The sequence below is a fragment of the Ostrinia nubilalis genome, chromosome 16, assembly GCF_963855985.1.
Source record: "Ostrinia nubilalis chromosome 16, ilOstNubi1.1, whole genome shotgun sequence".
NCBI classification, from domain to species: Eukaryota; Metazoa; Arthropoda; class Insecta; order Lepidoptera; family Crambidae; genus Ostrinia; species Ostrinia nubilalis.
In genome coordinates, this window is record NC_087103.1 from 9,462,043 (window position 1) to 9,476,243 (window position 14,201).

At 36.7% G+C, this 14,201-nt stretch overlaps 1 protein-coding gene across 1 annotated transcript; it reads right to left on the reverse strand.

The window, feature by feature from the left end:
* Positions 1–7,642: 7,642 nt before the first annotated feature.
* Positions 7,643–8,683, reverse strand: LOC135079138 (tRNA-uridine aminocarboxypropyltransferase 2). The gene is made up of 2 exons (XM_063973728.1): positions 8,512–8,683; positions 7,643–8,366 (listed from the first exon to the last, which is right to left on the reverse strand). Exons 1-2 carry the CDS (start codon positions 8,592–8,594, stop codon positions 7,688–7,690), a joined length of 762 nt encoding a protein of 253 aa, XP_063829798.1. The 5' UTR covers positions 8,595–8,683; the 3' UTR covers positions 7,643–7,687.
* Between the last annotated feature and the right edge of the window lie 5,518 nt (positions 8,684–14,201).

Here is a 14,201-nt window from a genome sequence, read left to right on the forward strand (position 1 = left end):
TGTAACTTGTCCTCTGATCATCACTTTGGTACAGAAAAAAATGTAGGTACATATGGGCGGCGTACCTTTTTAATTATTATTATGAGCCTAAATAATTATGAAATATATAGAATAATATGTAATTTAATTATTTTTGTATAAAATTAATTCATATCTTATCAGTTTTATTTGCCGATCACGTTTGCTGTACATATCCGGTTCCGTTTAGTTTATAAAAGCGAATATAATTAATAGATATTTTTAAATATAATTTATTCAATTTATAAATAGTTTAAAATATTTGTTTAGTATTTTAAAAAATATATTTTAATTATTAAATGAATTGTTGATAAAATAAGTCTGTTGATTGACTTGTTTTGTACAAAGTGTCGTGAGTAGTGGTGGGGTTGTTTGTCACACACAGAGTATTTAAGTCATTTGTCGTTGTAGCGATGGCATTCGCATTTGAACCGTGTTATAAGGTGTTACTCTGCCCGATTGTGATCAAGTGTAATATTGTAATTATAAATAAAATTACAAGTGATTATTGAAACTTAAATGGTCTCATTTATCACCCGAAATGGAACCCAACGAACGTGATGGCGGAATACCGCCGACAGCAGCGGCGGGATCACAATCCCCTATACTTGGTGGAGCCTTCAGAGATGCAGAATCACGACACGAGCCTACATTTTCCATGGATCAAGTGATGAGTTTATTGACAAGTGTGACGAAACAAGCAGCGTCGAGTGCAGTTACTGCGGCGATCTCTGCCACTCCTATGCCCCGTGATCGCAGCCATTTTTACCTCCCACCGTTTGATCCAGACATCCGTTCACATGACATCAGAGATTGGTGTGCGAATGTTGACGAAACCATCACTGCTTTCAACATTTCACCGCAAGAGGCACGCATGAAAGCTATTCTCCAACTGAAAGGACGCGCTAAGACATGGGCTGATACCTGGTCCCTACAATCCACTACTTGGCAACAAGTGAAAGAAGACTTGATTCGAACATTTGGAAAGGAATTCCGGTATGCTGATGATGTTTACAAATGGCGTAGCTACACATCGGATCAAGCTGCCAGTTACGCCGAGTACGCTACGACGGGATGGACACTCTTCAAGCGGGTCCGGCCTGAGGCTTCGGACGCTGAGGTGATCGACGCTTTGATAACAGGTATTTATCCTGAATATATTAGGTCTGAATTATTAAGAAATACACCTGATTCTTTGCCCAAGCTAGTTTCTGTTTTAAAAACTTATCGCAAGCGTAAATTTGATAGTTCAGAAAAGCCTAATAACAGTTATATTAAAAGATCGCGTGTATCTGAAATCCCTGGAAGGAATGACCAATCTCTTAATTGCTACAAATGTAACAAACAAGGTCATCGTTTTCGTGATTGCAAGGAATCCACTACTCTTTCATCTGTGCCGATATCTAAGCCAGATTCTGTTCAAGGCCCTAGCGTTCCTAGTGTTTCTGTGAAGTCTGTCGAGTGCAAATACTGTCATAAATTGGGTCACGTAGAAAAGAATTGCTTTCGAAAACAAAATGCCGAACGTAACAGGGCTTCTCAAAATAAATCGGTATTTTTTTGTAATTCAGTGAATCGCAGTACCACAAAAGTGAAAATAGGGAATAGCTTTTACGACTGCTTATTTGACACAGGCGCCGATTGTTCATTAATTAGGCAACGGTTCTCTGGGTGTGTTCCAGGGAAAAGGAAATCTGTAAACGTTGTTTTTTCTGGTATCGGTGGTTACCCAGTGCGTTCAACCCAATCTATCACAACCATTGTTGAGATTGATAAAGTCAGTGTAGAGCTAGAGTTTTATGTAGTCGGGGATACGCAAACCCAATTTGACATTTTAATAGGCTATGACCTTTTGCAAATCCCTGGTCTCAGTGTTACATTGACTAACACTGGAATTTCAATAAATCAAGCCGCTAATGACAACGTAAAGGCTTTGAATGAGTGCACAGTAACAGATTCTATTTTTGATCTTGACACTGATATTAAAGACCAGGCCTTGCTTGAACAATTAAAAAATATCGTAAGTAGCTTTCAAAAAAGTTTTACTACCGGCAATAATGTAACAAAGGTCACTACAGGCGAGTTAGAAATTAAATTAAAAAATCCTGATAAAATTGTACAACGCAGACCCTACAGATTATCCCCCGTTGAACGTGAGAAGGTAAAATGTATTATAAATGACCTTAAGAGTAATGGTATCATCCGCGACAGTTCTTCGCCTTTTAGCAGCCCTATTCTGCTCGTAAAGAAGAAAGATGGCTCTGACCGACTCTGTGTCGACTTTCGAGAGCTGAATACCAATACACTTAGGGATCATTATCCATTACCTTTGATTGCAGACCAAATAGACAAACTAGGTAAGGCGCGTTACTTTACTTGTCTGGACATGGCCGCGGGGTTTCACCAAATACCTATTGCTGAAAACTCGATTGAGAAAACTGGCTTTGTAACACCTGACGGCCAATATGAGTTTTTGCGCATGCCTTTCGGTCTTTGTAATGCGCCTTCCGTTTATCAACGAGCAATTAACAAGGCTTTAGGAGATTATAAAGATAAAATTGCTCTCGTTTATATAGATGACATATTAATTTTTTCTGAAACGGCTGAAGAAGGTTTGCATAATCTAAATCTTGTTCTTAAGCGCTTGACAGATGCTGGTTTTTCACTAAATATTGCGAAATGCTCATTTTTAAAAACTTCTGTTCAATTTTTGGGAAATGTTATCGAAAATGGCACTGTCAAACCAAGTCCGTTAAAAATACAAGCCCTGTCTAGCTCGGAAGTTCCTAAAAATGTAAAGGAACTCCGCCAGTTCAACGGTTTAGCTAGTTACTTTAGAAAATTTGTGCCAAATTTTTCTAAAATTATGATACCTTTATATGAACTAACAAAATCCAATGTCCCCTGGAACTGGACTGAAACCCATGAAAAAGCTAGACAAGAGATAATTAACCGTTTAACATCATTCCCATTGTTGACAATATTTGACCCTGACTTGCCAACCGAACTGCACACTGATGCCAGTGCTCTTGGTTATGGGGCAGTATTAATACAGAGACAAGATCAGGTCCCCCATGTCATCGGCTATTTTAGTATGAGAACGACGAGTGCGGAAAGCAAGTATCACTCGTATGAACTCGAAACTTTAGCCGTTGTCAAAGCTATTCGTCATTTTCGCCATTTTTTATATGGCCGTTCATTTAAGGTCGTAACTGACTGTAACTCCCTTAAAGCCTCTAGGCACAAGAAAGAACTGACTCCTAGGGTACACCGTTGGTGGTCTTATCTGCAGTCGTTTCAGTTCGAAATAGAGTATCGCAAAGGAGAACGACTTGCCCATGCTGACTATTTCAGTAGGAACCCAGTGAATGTGACTAGATCACAAAAAAAAAACTCTGACGAAGTATCGAGCTCAGTCCCAACATTGCATTTCTCTCTTAATGCTTCAACTCTTGACCACAATTGGTTGCTCATCGAACAAAAACGTGACCCCGTACTTAAGAATATAGTGGACCAATTACAGTCCGACTCCATTCCCAAGAACATCGCAGACACTTATGTTATTTTACAAGACAAATTATTGAGACGTAAAGTACAAATAGATAAGAAAACGCGAAAATTGATTATCGTTCCTCGCAGTTACCGATGGAACTTAATTTCCCACTATCACAATTCTCTCCAGCACTTCAGTTGGGAAAAAGTATTGGCAAAAATACGAGAGCAATATTGGTTTCCGGACATGTCCAAACTAGTACGCAAATTTATTGAAAACTGTGTTAGTTGTAGAGTCAGAAAAGGAGTATCAGGTGCTAGACAAGTTTCTTTGCATCCAATTGACAAAATTTCTGTTCCTTTTCACACGGTGCATGCAGATATTACTGGCCAAATGAATGGAAAACGTAATCGCGCTGAATATGCTTTCGTTTACATAGACGCATTCACTAAATATGTTCATCTTGTGTATTCAAACGATCGTACCTCAGATTCTGCTATAAGATGTTTTCGTGAAGTGATTACTATTTTTGGTACTCCCACTAGACTTATAACCGACCAAGATAAAAGCATGACTTCCTCGGATTTCAAACAATTTTGTCAAGATTTCGGTATAGAACATCATGTTGTAGCAAAAGGCGCTAGTAGGGCAAATGGTCAGGTGGAACGAATTATGAAGGTCATTAAAGATAACATGTCAGTGGTGGAGCTTGATAAGCCTTGGCACAATGCAATTCAAGATTTACAATTAGCCATAAATTGTACAGTCTCAAAAAGTACTGGTAAAAGTCCAATGGAATTATTATTTGGTAAAAAATGTCATCCTCCAGCTATCAAGCTCCTCCAAGTTGATGATGATGAACCTGTCGAAGACCTTATAGCTGTTAGGAATGCTTGTAAAGAAAGGATGGACGAGCGATCTATTCAGGACAAAATTCGATTTGATAAAGGTAAAGCAAAAATCAAACATTTTCAAGTTGGAGATTTTGTTTTAATGCGGATTCATGAACGTCATACTACAAAATTAGGACCCAAATTCGAGGGCCCCATGGAAATTTTGGAAATTCTACCTAACGATCGATATAAAGTAAAACACATCAATTTACGCGGATGCTCTGAAAAGATCGCCAGCCATGATTATTTAAGACCTGCTCCCATCGGACAGGCAGACCCGTTCGATAAAAGTGAGGAATGTACCGCATGGGCGGATGATATCTTAGATAAGAATTAAGAAAATAATTAGTAGAGCTAATTAGTGTGTAATAATGAAGTAATTCGTGTCAATTTTACTATGTTCCTCTCCACATTTCCTATCCTAACGCTGGCTGGCCACCATGCGTTTCCTTTCCCGGTCTTGGAGGCTAGATCCCAGGATGGGTGATGCCTGAATTGGTGTATTGGCTAGATCCCAGGATGGGTGATGCCTGAATTTGTGTATTGGCTAGATCCCAGGATGGGTGATGCCTGATTTGTGTTTTGGCTAGATCCCAGTAGAGGTGATGCCTTGGTTATTTGTGTGATTATGAATTTATTTTGTTATAGTATGATTTTGTAATGTTATTTAATTCAGCGCAGAGAGCGCGCTGGATCAGTATGGCCGTATGGGCGGCGTACCTTTTTAATTATTATTATGAGCCTAAATAATTATGAAATATATAGAATAATATGTAATTTAATTATTTTTGTATAAAATTAATTCATATCTTATCAGTTTTATTTGCCGATCACGTTTGCTGTACATATCCGGTTCCGTTTAGTTTATAAAAGCGAATATAATTAATAGATATTTTTAAATATAATTTATTCAATTTATAAATAGTTTAAAATATTTGTTTAGTATTTTAAAAAATATATTTTAATTATTAAATGAATTGTTGATAAAATAAGTCTGTTGATTGACTTGTTTTGTACAAAGTGTCGTGAGTAGTGGTGGGGTTGTTTGTCACACACAGAGTATTTAAGTCATTTGTCGTTGTAGCGATGGCATTCGCATTTGAACCGTGTTATAAGGTGTTACTCTGCCCGATTGTGATCAAGTGTAATATTGTAATTATAAATAAAATTACAAGTGATTATTGAAACTTAAATGGTCTCATTTATCACCCGAAATGGAACCCAACGAACGTGATGGCGGAATACCGCCGACATACACATACAGTTAGATCCTTAGATTAATAAAGCTTTATTAATATAAGGTTATATCAGGATACATAAAATCACTTTCATATTTTTATAGGAGCAGGCAGGCAGTTTGATTCACCCATTCTGGGGCTTATTCCACTATTCCCCATTGACAATCCCCGTCAACGGGGATTAGTGAACTTTTTGTTCACTATTCCAAAATCCTAATACATACAGGGCGTCCCAAAAACAATGGATAACCCTGTAACCATCGATTGGCCTCGCCATGGTCTTCCTAACGTCCAATTTTGACCCCAGTAAAAATATCACCGTTTTCAAGATTTAGATTAAGTTTTTGTGTATTTTTAGAAAATTGCCACCTGCGATTACTTTTTCTCCTGCCATTTCTACAAAAATGAGGATACTTTTCAATCTAGTTTTTTTCTTTATCACAAGGGATAGTTGGGCTATCAAAAGAAAAGATTAAAGTTCAACAAACTTGTTTAAAAGTATGAAAATGTTAAGAAATTGCAGAGAAGAAGGAAAAAATAATTCATTGTCTTGCACTTTTAAAATGTAGGAAGACCATCGTGCCCATTACCTTAAAAACTTCCTTGGTTAATTGAGATTCTAAAAAGGTATCACAAACCTATGTATTCTGTATTAAATGTATTCTATGTATTCTGGTTCAAGTGAAGGCTACGTAGCGAAAAGCGCATCGTAGGACGTCCACCTACAAAGTGGACTGACGACCTCATAAAGATAAGCAGGAAGGTGCTGGATGCAGGCCACTACCATGCGGTCATTATGAAAATCATTGGGGTACATGCCTATGTTCAGCGTGGACGTCCTGTGGCTGAAATCATGATGATGATAAATGTTGCTTTATTTAAATTCCTACGCTAAAAATTATCCATTTGTATTTAATGCCAGTGTATGCAGTCCTAGTTTAACTATTACGAGAAAAACTGATTTTTGCAGTTTTCATACTAGTTGCTATTCAAGTAGCCATAACATAAAAATAATACAGAATACATAGGCTTGTGATACCTTTTTAGGATCTCAATTAACCAAGGAAGTTTTTAAGGTAATAGACACGATGGTCTACCTACATTTATTTTACACGATGGCTGATCAAAAGTGCAAGACAATGAATTAATTTTTCCTTCTTTTCTGCAATTTCTTAACATTTTCATACTTTTAAACAAGTTTGTTGAACTTTAATCTTTTCTTTAGATAGCCCAACTATCCCTTGTGATAAGGAAAAAACTAGATTGAAAAGTATCCTCATTTGTAGAAATGGCATGAGAAAAAGTAATCGCAGGTGGCAATTTTCTAAAAATGCACAAAAAATTAAAAATCTTAAAAACGGTGATATTTTTACTGGGGTCAAAATTGGACGTTAGGGAGACCATGGCGAGGCCTATCGATGGTTACAGGGTTATCCATTGTTTTTGGGACATCCTGTATAACGGGGAATAGTGGAATAAGCCCATTCTGGGACAATCTGTATATGGCTATATACAGGGTGTCCAAAGCACCACTAAACTATAATATTTTTTATTCTATGTAGTTCCTTGCCTTAGAATCTAAGGCTTAGATTAATAAAGCCTTAACCTTATAAAATATAAGATAAAATTAAAAATATTTTTATTTATTTCAACTAGGTAGGTAAAATAAAATAAAATACCTTAGCAATAACAACTTTTGTAATATTTTATTCAACATTATTAAAATTAAATGGGGTTTAGAACATTTTCGTTTGTTGACCTTAGCAATCTAGATAGCCTGTATAACGGGGAATAGTGGAATAAGCCCATTCTGGGACAATCTGTATATGGCTATATACAGGGTGTCCAAAGCACCACTAAACTATAATATTTTTATTCTATGTAGTTCCTTGCCTTAGAATCTAAGGCTTAGATTAATAAAGCCTTAACCTTATAAAATATAAGATAAAATTAAAAATATTTTTATTTATTTCAACTAGGTAGGTAAAATAAAAAATATCTTAGCAATAACAACTTTTGTAATATTTTATTCAACATTATTAAAATTAAATGGGGTTTAGAACATTTTCGTTTGTTGACCTTAGCAATCTAGATAGCCGTTTACCAATTAATTTGGGATACATTTGTGTTTTTAACAAAAATTCCTTTGATTGATGTGTAACAGCTCCATTTTCAAGTTGGTATCTACACAACATATGTAATGGCTCAATCAATTGTTCCTTGTAAAGAGGATTGTCTTCTAGCTGTGACAGAGCTTCTGCCGCTGTTTCAAGGGTACTCAAACATCCCTCAGTCGGTTGTGTCCTTATTATATAACTGCTTATGCCACTAGTTATAAGTTTAACTTGTTTTATATTATGAAGAATAGAGCTGGAAGCATAAATTGCTTTTGCCTGTGGCCATGTCCCATCCAGTAACACCAAGTTATATGATTCAACACTTTTATTTTTTACTAACTCTCTTATATCTATAGCTGTTTTACTTGGGTATAAAAGAATTGTATTAGGTTGAGATAAAATATTTTCTAAGTTTTCATGTTTAGGTTGTGGGAATTTTTTTCCTTTGAATATAAGGCACTTGTTTTCAGCTAATCCCAACTGTAGCATAGGTGCAGTGCGCAGGCATCGCTTTTCTTCTGCTGGATGCTGCAACAGGATGACAGTGCTCCGAGGGTTTAATCTCTGTGGGGGCAATGCAGAACACCAACACACTACTGAAGGACGTCTGAAAAGTCATTTAGTTCATAGGTTGTGACATTAAAATTATGTAGTAAGTATAGATTTCTAATAATTAAATGTTATAAGGCTCATAGATGAATTAAATATTAGTATAACATTTAAAACAAGCCAAAACTAGATTAAATACTCACTTGCATTTATTGCACAGGTTACGCATTACCGGTGGGTCAGCTGGTATCTTAGATAAATCTTCCCATACCTTAAACTCATCCATTACTTATTTATGTACACAAAAATAACTCTATGTTATCTGAATTTTTTAAACTTTAATTTCATTTAGATCGTGCTACTTCACTTTTTTTTTTTTTTTCTTCTTTATGGCTCTCGCGGATTGCGTTTAGCCACGACGGGGTTCTTGATGTGGTTCTTGACAAAGATTGTTCTTGACTTTTGCGTTTGGTTTTTCGGACATTGCGTTTTGCGTTTAGACAGGGTGGGATTAGGTTAAAAGGTAGGGAAACGAATTATAGTTACGGAAGGAAACGGAACAAAGATATTGTGTGATAGGATGGGATCAGTGTTTACAGTGGTTAAGGATAATAAGGATAAAAATATAAAATATTTACATAAAAATACTATCATACACTATTTACAGCTTGATGTTATTATGAGTAATAAATGCAGCTAAAATATTATAGATATTACTATCATTAGAGTTTAAGAGGCAAGTGATAGAGGTAGGGAAAGGAACATGGATGGATAAAAGCGAGCTAATAAAAGAGGAACGGTCATAAAGGCTACAATTAAAAAATATGTGGTTCATATCTCCCACATCAGATCCACAGGAACACATATCACTGTCTATAACATGAATTTTGGCCAAATGTGCTGGAGTGCACAAGTGACCAAGTCTCATTCTCGTCAAAGTGGTAGTAACTCTTTTTGAAAGGTTCATTTTAGCAAACCATGGCTTAAAAGGAATAGATGGTTGAATAAGTTTATAATGCCTCCCCTTAGATTGAGTAGTCACTTCCCAATTCTCCTCCCAGGCAGATCTGAGATAAGTTTTGGGAAGGGCTGCTGTTAAATCATGACAATAATTTGTATATGGATAAATATCTCCACATTCAATCGCTTCATTGGCTAGCTTATCGGCTTTATCGTTCCCTGTAATGTTACTATGACTAGGTATCCAAGCAAAATGTATTGAATAACTGTTTAGATGGCATTTATACAATAATTGTCTGCATTCCATGATAACGGGATAACTGGTATTACTCTTAAACGGAAATTTTAATAATGCCTGCAAAGCACTTTTGGAATCGGAAAAGATAACAGTCTTGTCTAATCTCATGAGAAGAACGTACTCTAAGGATTTAAATATTCCATAACATTCCCCTGTAAAAACAGACGACTCAGGAGGAAGTTTCACTTGTTGAAAAATTCGATATTGTTGATGGAATACGCCAACCCCAACGTGACCCGTTGGTGAGTGTTTAGATGCATCACAGTAAAGATGATGCCAACCATGCCAGTTTTCACTTAATATCTGTCGAAATTTAACATCAGCATTTCGGTCATCTTTGTTTACATCTAAATTAAGATGAACTATCGGACTAAGGATCAGGGACTCAAAATTGACAGTAAAAAGCGGAAGGAAGCAGGATCTGTGTACTGGAGCTTGAATAGATACAAATTTGCGGTAACTTATAACTAAGCAAGGTGGGGATTTGCGAGACCAATAAGGGGAAGTATCAACTAAATCAGACAATCTGTTAAGCTTACTGTAAATTGGATGATTTAATTGTTGAAGAACGCGAAATAGGTATTTGTCGCATAAATATTGGCGGCGCAATCTCAAGGGTGGCTCAACACATTCGGCTTGAAGGGCATTGATCGGACTCGATTTCATAGCACCAGCCACAATCCGAAGTGCTTTAGATTGGATTGCATCCAATTTATTTAAGCCAACTAAATTACATGGTTCTAAGAAAAAACTACCATAGTCCAATACGCTTCTTATGATTGCATTGTACAACAGTCTTAATGAGGCTGGATGGGCACCCCACCAGACTCCAGAAACGCACCTTAGAATATTAAGTAACTTTTCACATTTAGCAGCTATATTGTAACAGTGAGGGACGGCAGTTAGTTTTGCATCTAGCGTGACACCCAAAAATTTTGTATCATTTTTAACTGGGATGGCGCTACCATCATAGAGAACGGATACAGATGGAGGCACTCTCATTCTAGTAAATAAAATTACAGAACTTTTGGGAACCGAAATACTTAGGCCATTTTCATCTAACCAGTTTTTGAGAACAAGCAAACTATTTGTCAAAGAATTAGTTATGTTCTGGACAGAGGCACCCGAGATATACAAAAGCAAGTCATCAGCATACTGTAGTATATTGACTTGATTATTGAGTGCTAAATCTAAATCATATGTATACAAGTTGAACAACAAGGGACTTAAGACGGATCCTTGTGGCAATCCCTTCCAAACAAACCTTTCGTAGAAGCGGTCATCATGAAATACACTGATATATCGCTCTGAGAGTATATTAATAACAAAATTAACTAATATAGATGGAATTCTGAGTCGGTGAAGTTTATTAATAAGTAAATTAATTAGGACGTTGTCATATGCAGATTTGATATCTAGGAAGGCCGCTATAAGTGACTCATTAGAAGAAAATGCTAGGCGAATATCGGTAGTAAATATCCCAATACTGTCCATAGTTCCTCTACCCTTTCTAAAACCATATTGATTATTACATAATAACCCTGTGCTCTCTACAAACCATTCTAAGCGATTCTTAACAAGGTGCTCAGCCAATTTAAAAATTACTAATGAAAGTGCAATCGGTCTATATGAATTAGCATCAGAGCTTAATTTACCAGGCTTTAAAATCGGAATTATTTCTTGTGATTTCCATGCATTTGGGACATTACCGTTAAGCATTATAGAATTTATCAATGTTAAATAATAGGAAAGACTAGAATCACTAAGGTGCGAGAAAAAGGAGTAAGGAATTCCATCCTCTCCTGGTGACGAATCTTTAACATAGGACAAAATTCCTTTTAATTCACACAGAGTAAAGGGCTCATTCAAAGATCCAGAATTACTATGGAGGGAATTGTTCGTGGATGGGTTTGTAAATGCGGCACATAATGGTACAGAAGGAGGGGCTAGTTTATCTAAAAATTGGTCTATTACAGTATCATCCATGTTATAAGGTTGAGGTTCTTTAAATATAGATCTGTATCTACGGACATTGGACCAAATTACTGATGGGGAAACATCCGGAGATATTGATGAACAGAAGGACTGCCAGCCTTCCCACTTTTTTTTCTTGAGCAATTTCCGGGTGGCACTCATTACTTCCATCAAATATTCAAAGTTCTCAACAGTAGATTCAGACCTATAGTACCTCTCTGCCTCTTTTCGATTTTTGACAGCTGTCAAACAATCTTGGTCCCACCAGGGAGGAGAAGGGATTTTATTTGAATTATGGTTTTTAGTGGCAAACATTTCATCAGCTGTTTTAATTAGCAATTGAGAGATTGCTTCCGCGCACTCTGAATGATTACTACTAAAGACATTAGGTAACGAGGGGATCTGGCGTTGAACTTCCTGTTGGAATGCATACCAATTTGCATCAGCTAACCTATACTTCATACGGGGTGGGCGCCTTTCAGATGTTTTACCTACTTCATTAGGAAATGTAATTACAACAGGAAAGTGATCACTTCCGAATGACGAGCTTAATGTTGTCCAGGTTAAAGAAGAAGCTAAATTGGGTGTGCAAATAGATAAGTCTGGTATACTAATACCTTCGTTAGGTAAAGTCCGTCGCGTAGGCTCACCGGTATTTAATAAACATAAATTTAAATGATCCAATATATCTAAAGTTCTAGAGCCATAGAAGTTTGATCTAGAGCTGCCCCAGGACTGGTGCTGGGCATTGAGGTCTCCCATAATTAAAACTGGTTTTGGGATATTAACTAATAAATTCTCCACTTCATCAAATATTGCTGAGGAAGGATGAGGAATATAAAGGGACACAAATGAAATATTACATATACTAACTGCTATAATTGAGAAATCACTATTATGCTGGGGGATGGGTATGTGGGTGAAGGAAACAGATCTATTTACAAGGATAGCTACACCGCCGTAGCCATCACTTCGGTCTTCTCTTATACAAGAGAAGCCAGGTACTCTAAAATGTACATGAGGTTGTAGCCATGTCTCTTGAAGAGACACAGCAAATGGTTTAAACTTGTTAATTAAATAAAAAAGTTCACTTTTCTTACTACTAATGCTGCGGCAGTTCCACTGCAACACTAGGGAGCTTTGATCCATTTTGAGAATTACTTTGTATACTATTGTTAGGTATGGCAACGTTGGACGGTAAAGAAACTAAATTTGACTTAGATAATGATGTTATTAATGCAATGATTAAATCTTTAATAGGTATGTTAAAAAGGGAATTAGGGTCATTGTTATTTAGGGCACATCCATTTTCAGGCTGAGGAGCATTATAATCCTTCACTAACTCACTATGGGCTACACGATCATAGCCCTTTCCATGTTTAGGTGGGGCTTTCGGTTTTAAGTAAACTGTTTTATTATATGACCTGTTGCTATTGTTAGGTAAGTCAGAGTTATATCCAATTGATGGAGATGGCGGAGGAGAAGATATTAGGACACTTGCATATGACTTAGTAATGGGTGGATGTAACTTCAAGGCTTCACCATACGACAGACAATTTTTAGCCATAGTTTCCTTAATTCCCTTTTGCCTATCAAATTCTGGACATTTCCTATCTGTAGCACAGTGAGAACCGGAGCAAAGGCAGCAAATACTTTCTTCTACAGTACATCTATCTCCTGAGTGTCCCTGACCACATCTAAAGCATCTGGGAGTAGATCGGCACTGGCTTTTGACATGACCGTATCTACAACAATTGAAACATTGAATTGTTGGAAATATATACAAATTTACTGGTAATGAGTTATAGCAAAGAAACACGCGCTTAGGTAAGACCTGGCCATCAAAGGTCAGGACAACAGTCTCAGTAGGGACAAATTCAGTTTTACCATTACTTGTTACTTTCCTTTTAAACCGTCTGACCTTTAAAATATCACCACAACCTATGGGAACTGATATACTAGTTTTAACCTCATCATCAGTCCAATCAGTTGGCACTCCTCTAACCACTCCCATACGGGTCACATTAGCTGCTGGTATAAATGCTTTGTAATTATATTGTTTTAACAATGCACTTGAGACAAAACTGTTTGCATCCTCAAAATTTGAAAAAGAAATTACAATACGGTTTCTACCAATTTTTTTCAAACTGCCATTAACTATATTTCTAAACTTGTTCTTTTTCAAAAATTGGCCAAATGAAATCGGGTGAATGTTAGATGGACGCTCATTTGATGGGTCTTGATCTTTAAGCACATGAATTAAGTAAGGGGCTGCATCAGAAGCTTCGTAGCGAGATCTGCCTACAAAAGTCGGTACACGAGGATTTGGGCTTTCAGTGGAGTTCATTGGAATGGGTTCCGACATGGGAGAGTTTGGAACTACAAATTTATCAGGCGGATTAATAAAGATATTAGGCTGGTTACTTTCCGTTTCACATAAACAACTGTTTATTTCATTCGATGAATTTGACCTATGTTTCCTCTTTTTGTTGCAATGTTTACAATACTTGCGGTTTATAGAACGTTTCCGAGTAGAGCTAGATTGACCAGCATCCGAACAATCAGTGTCTCTTTGAGATCCTTCGGTTTCAGAACCTTGTGAGATTATTGAGAATAATGATAAACTGTTTGTAGATCAACTTGCTTTTATTTCAGCACATT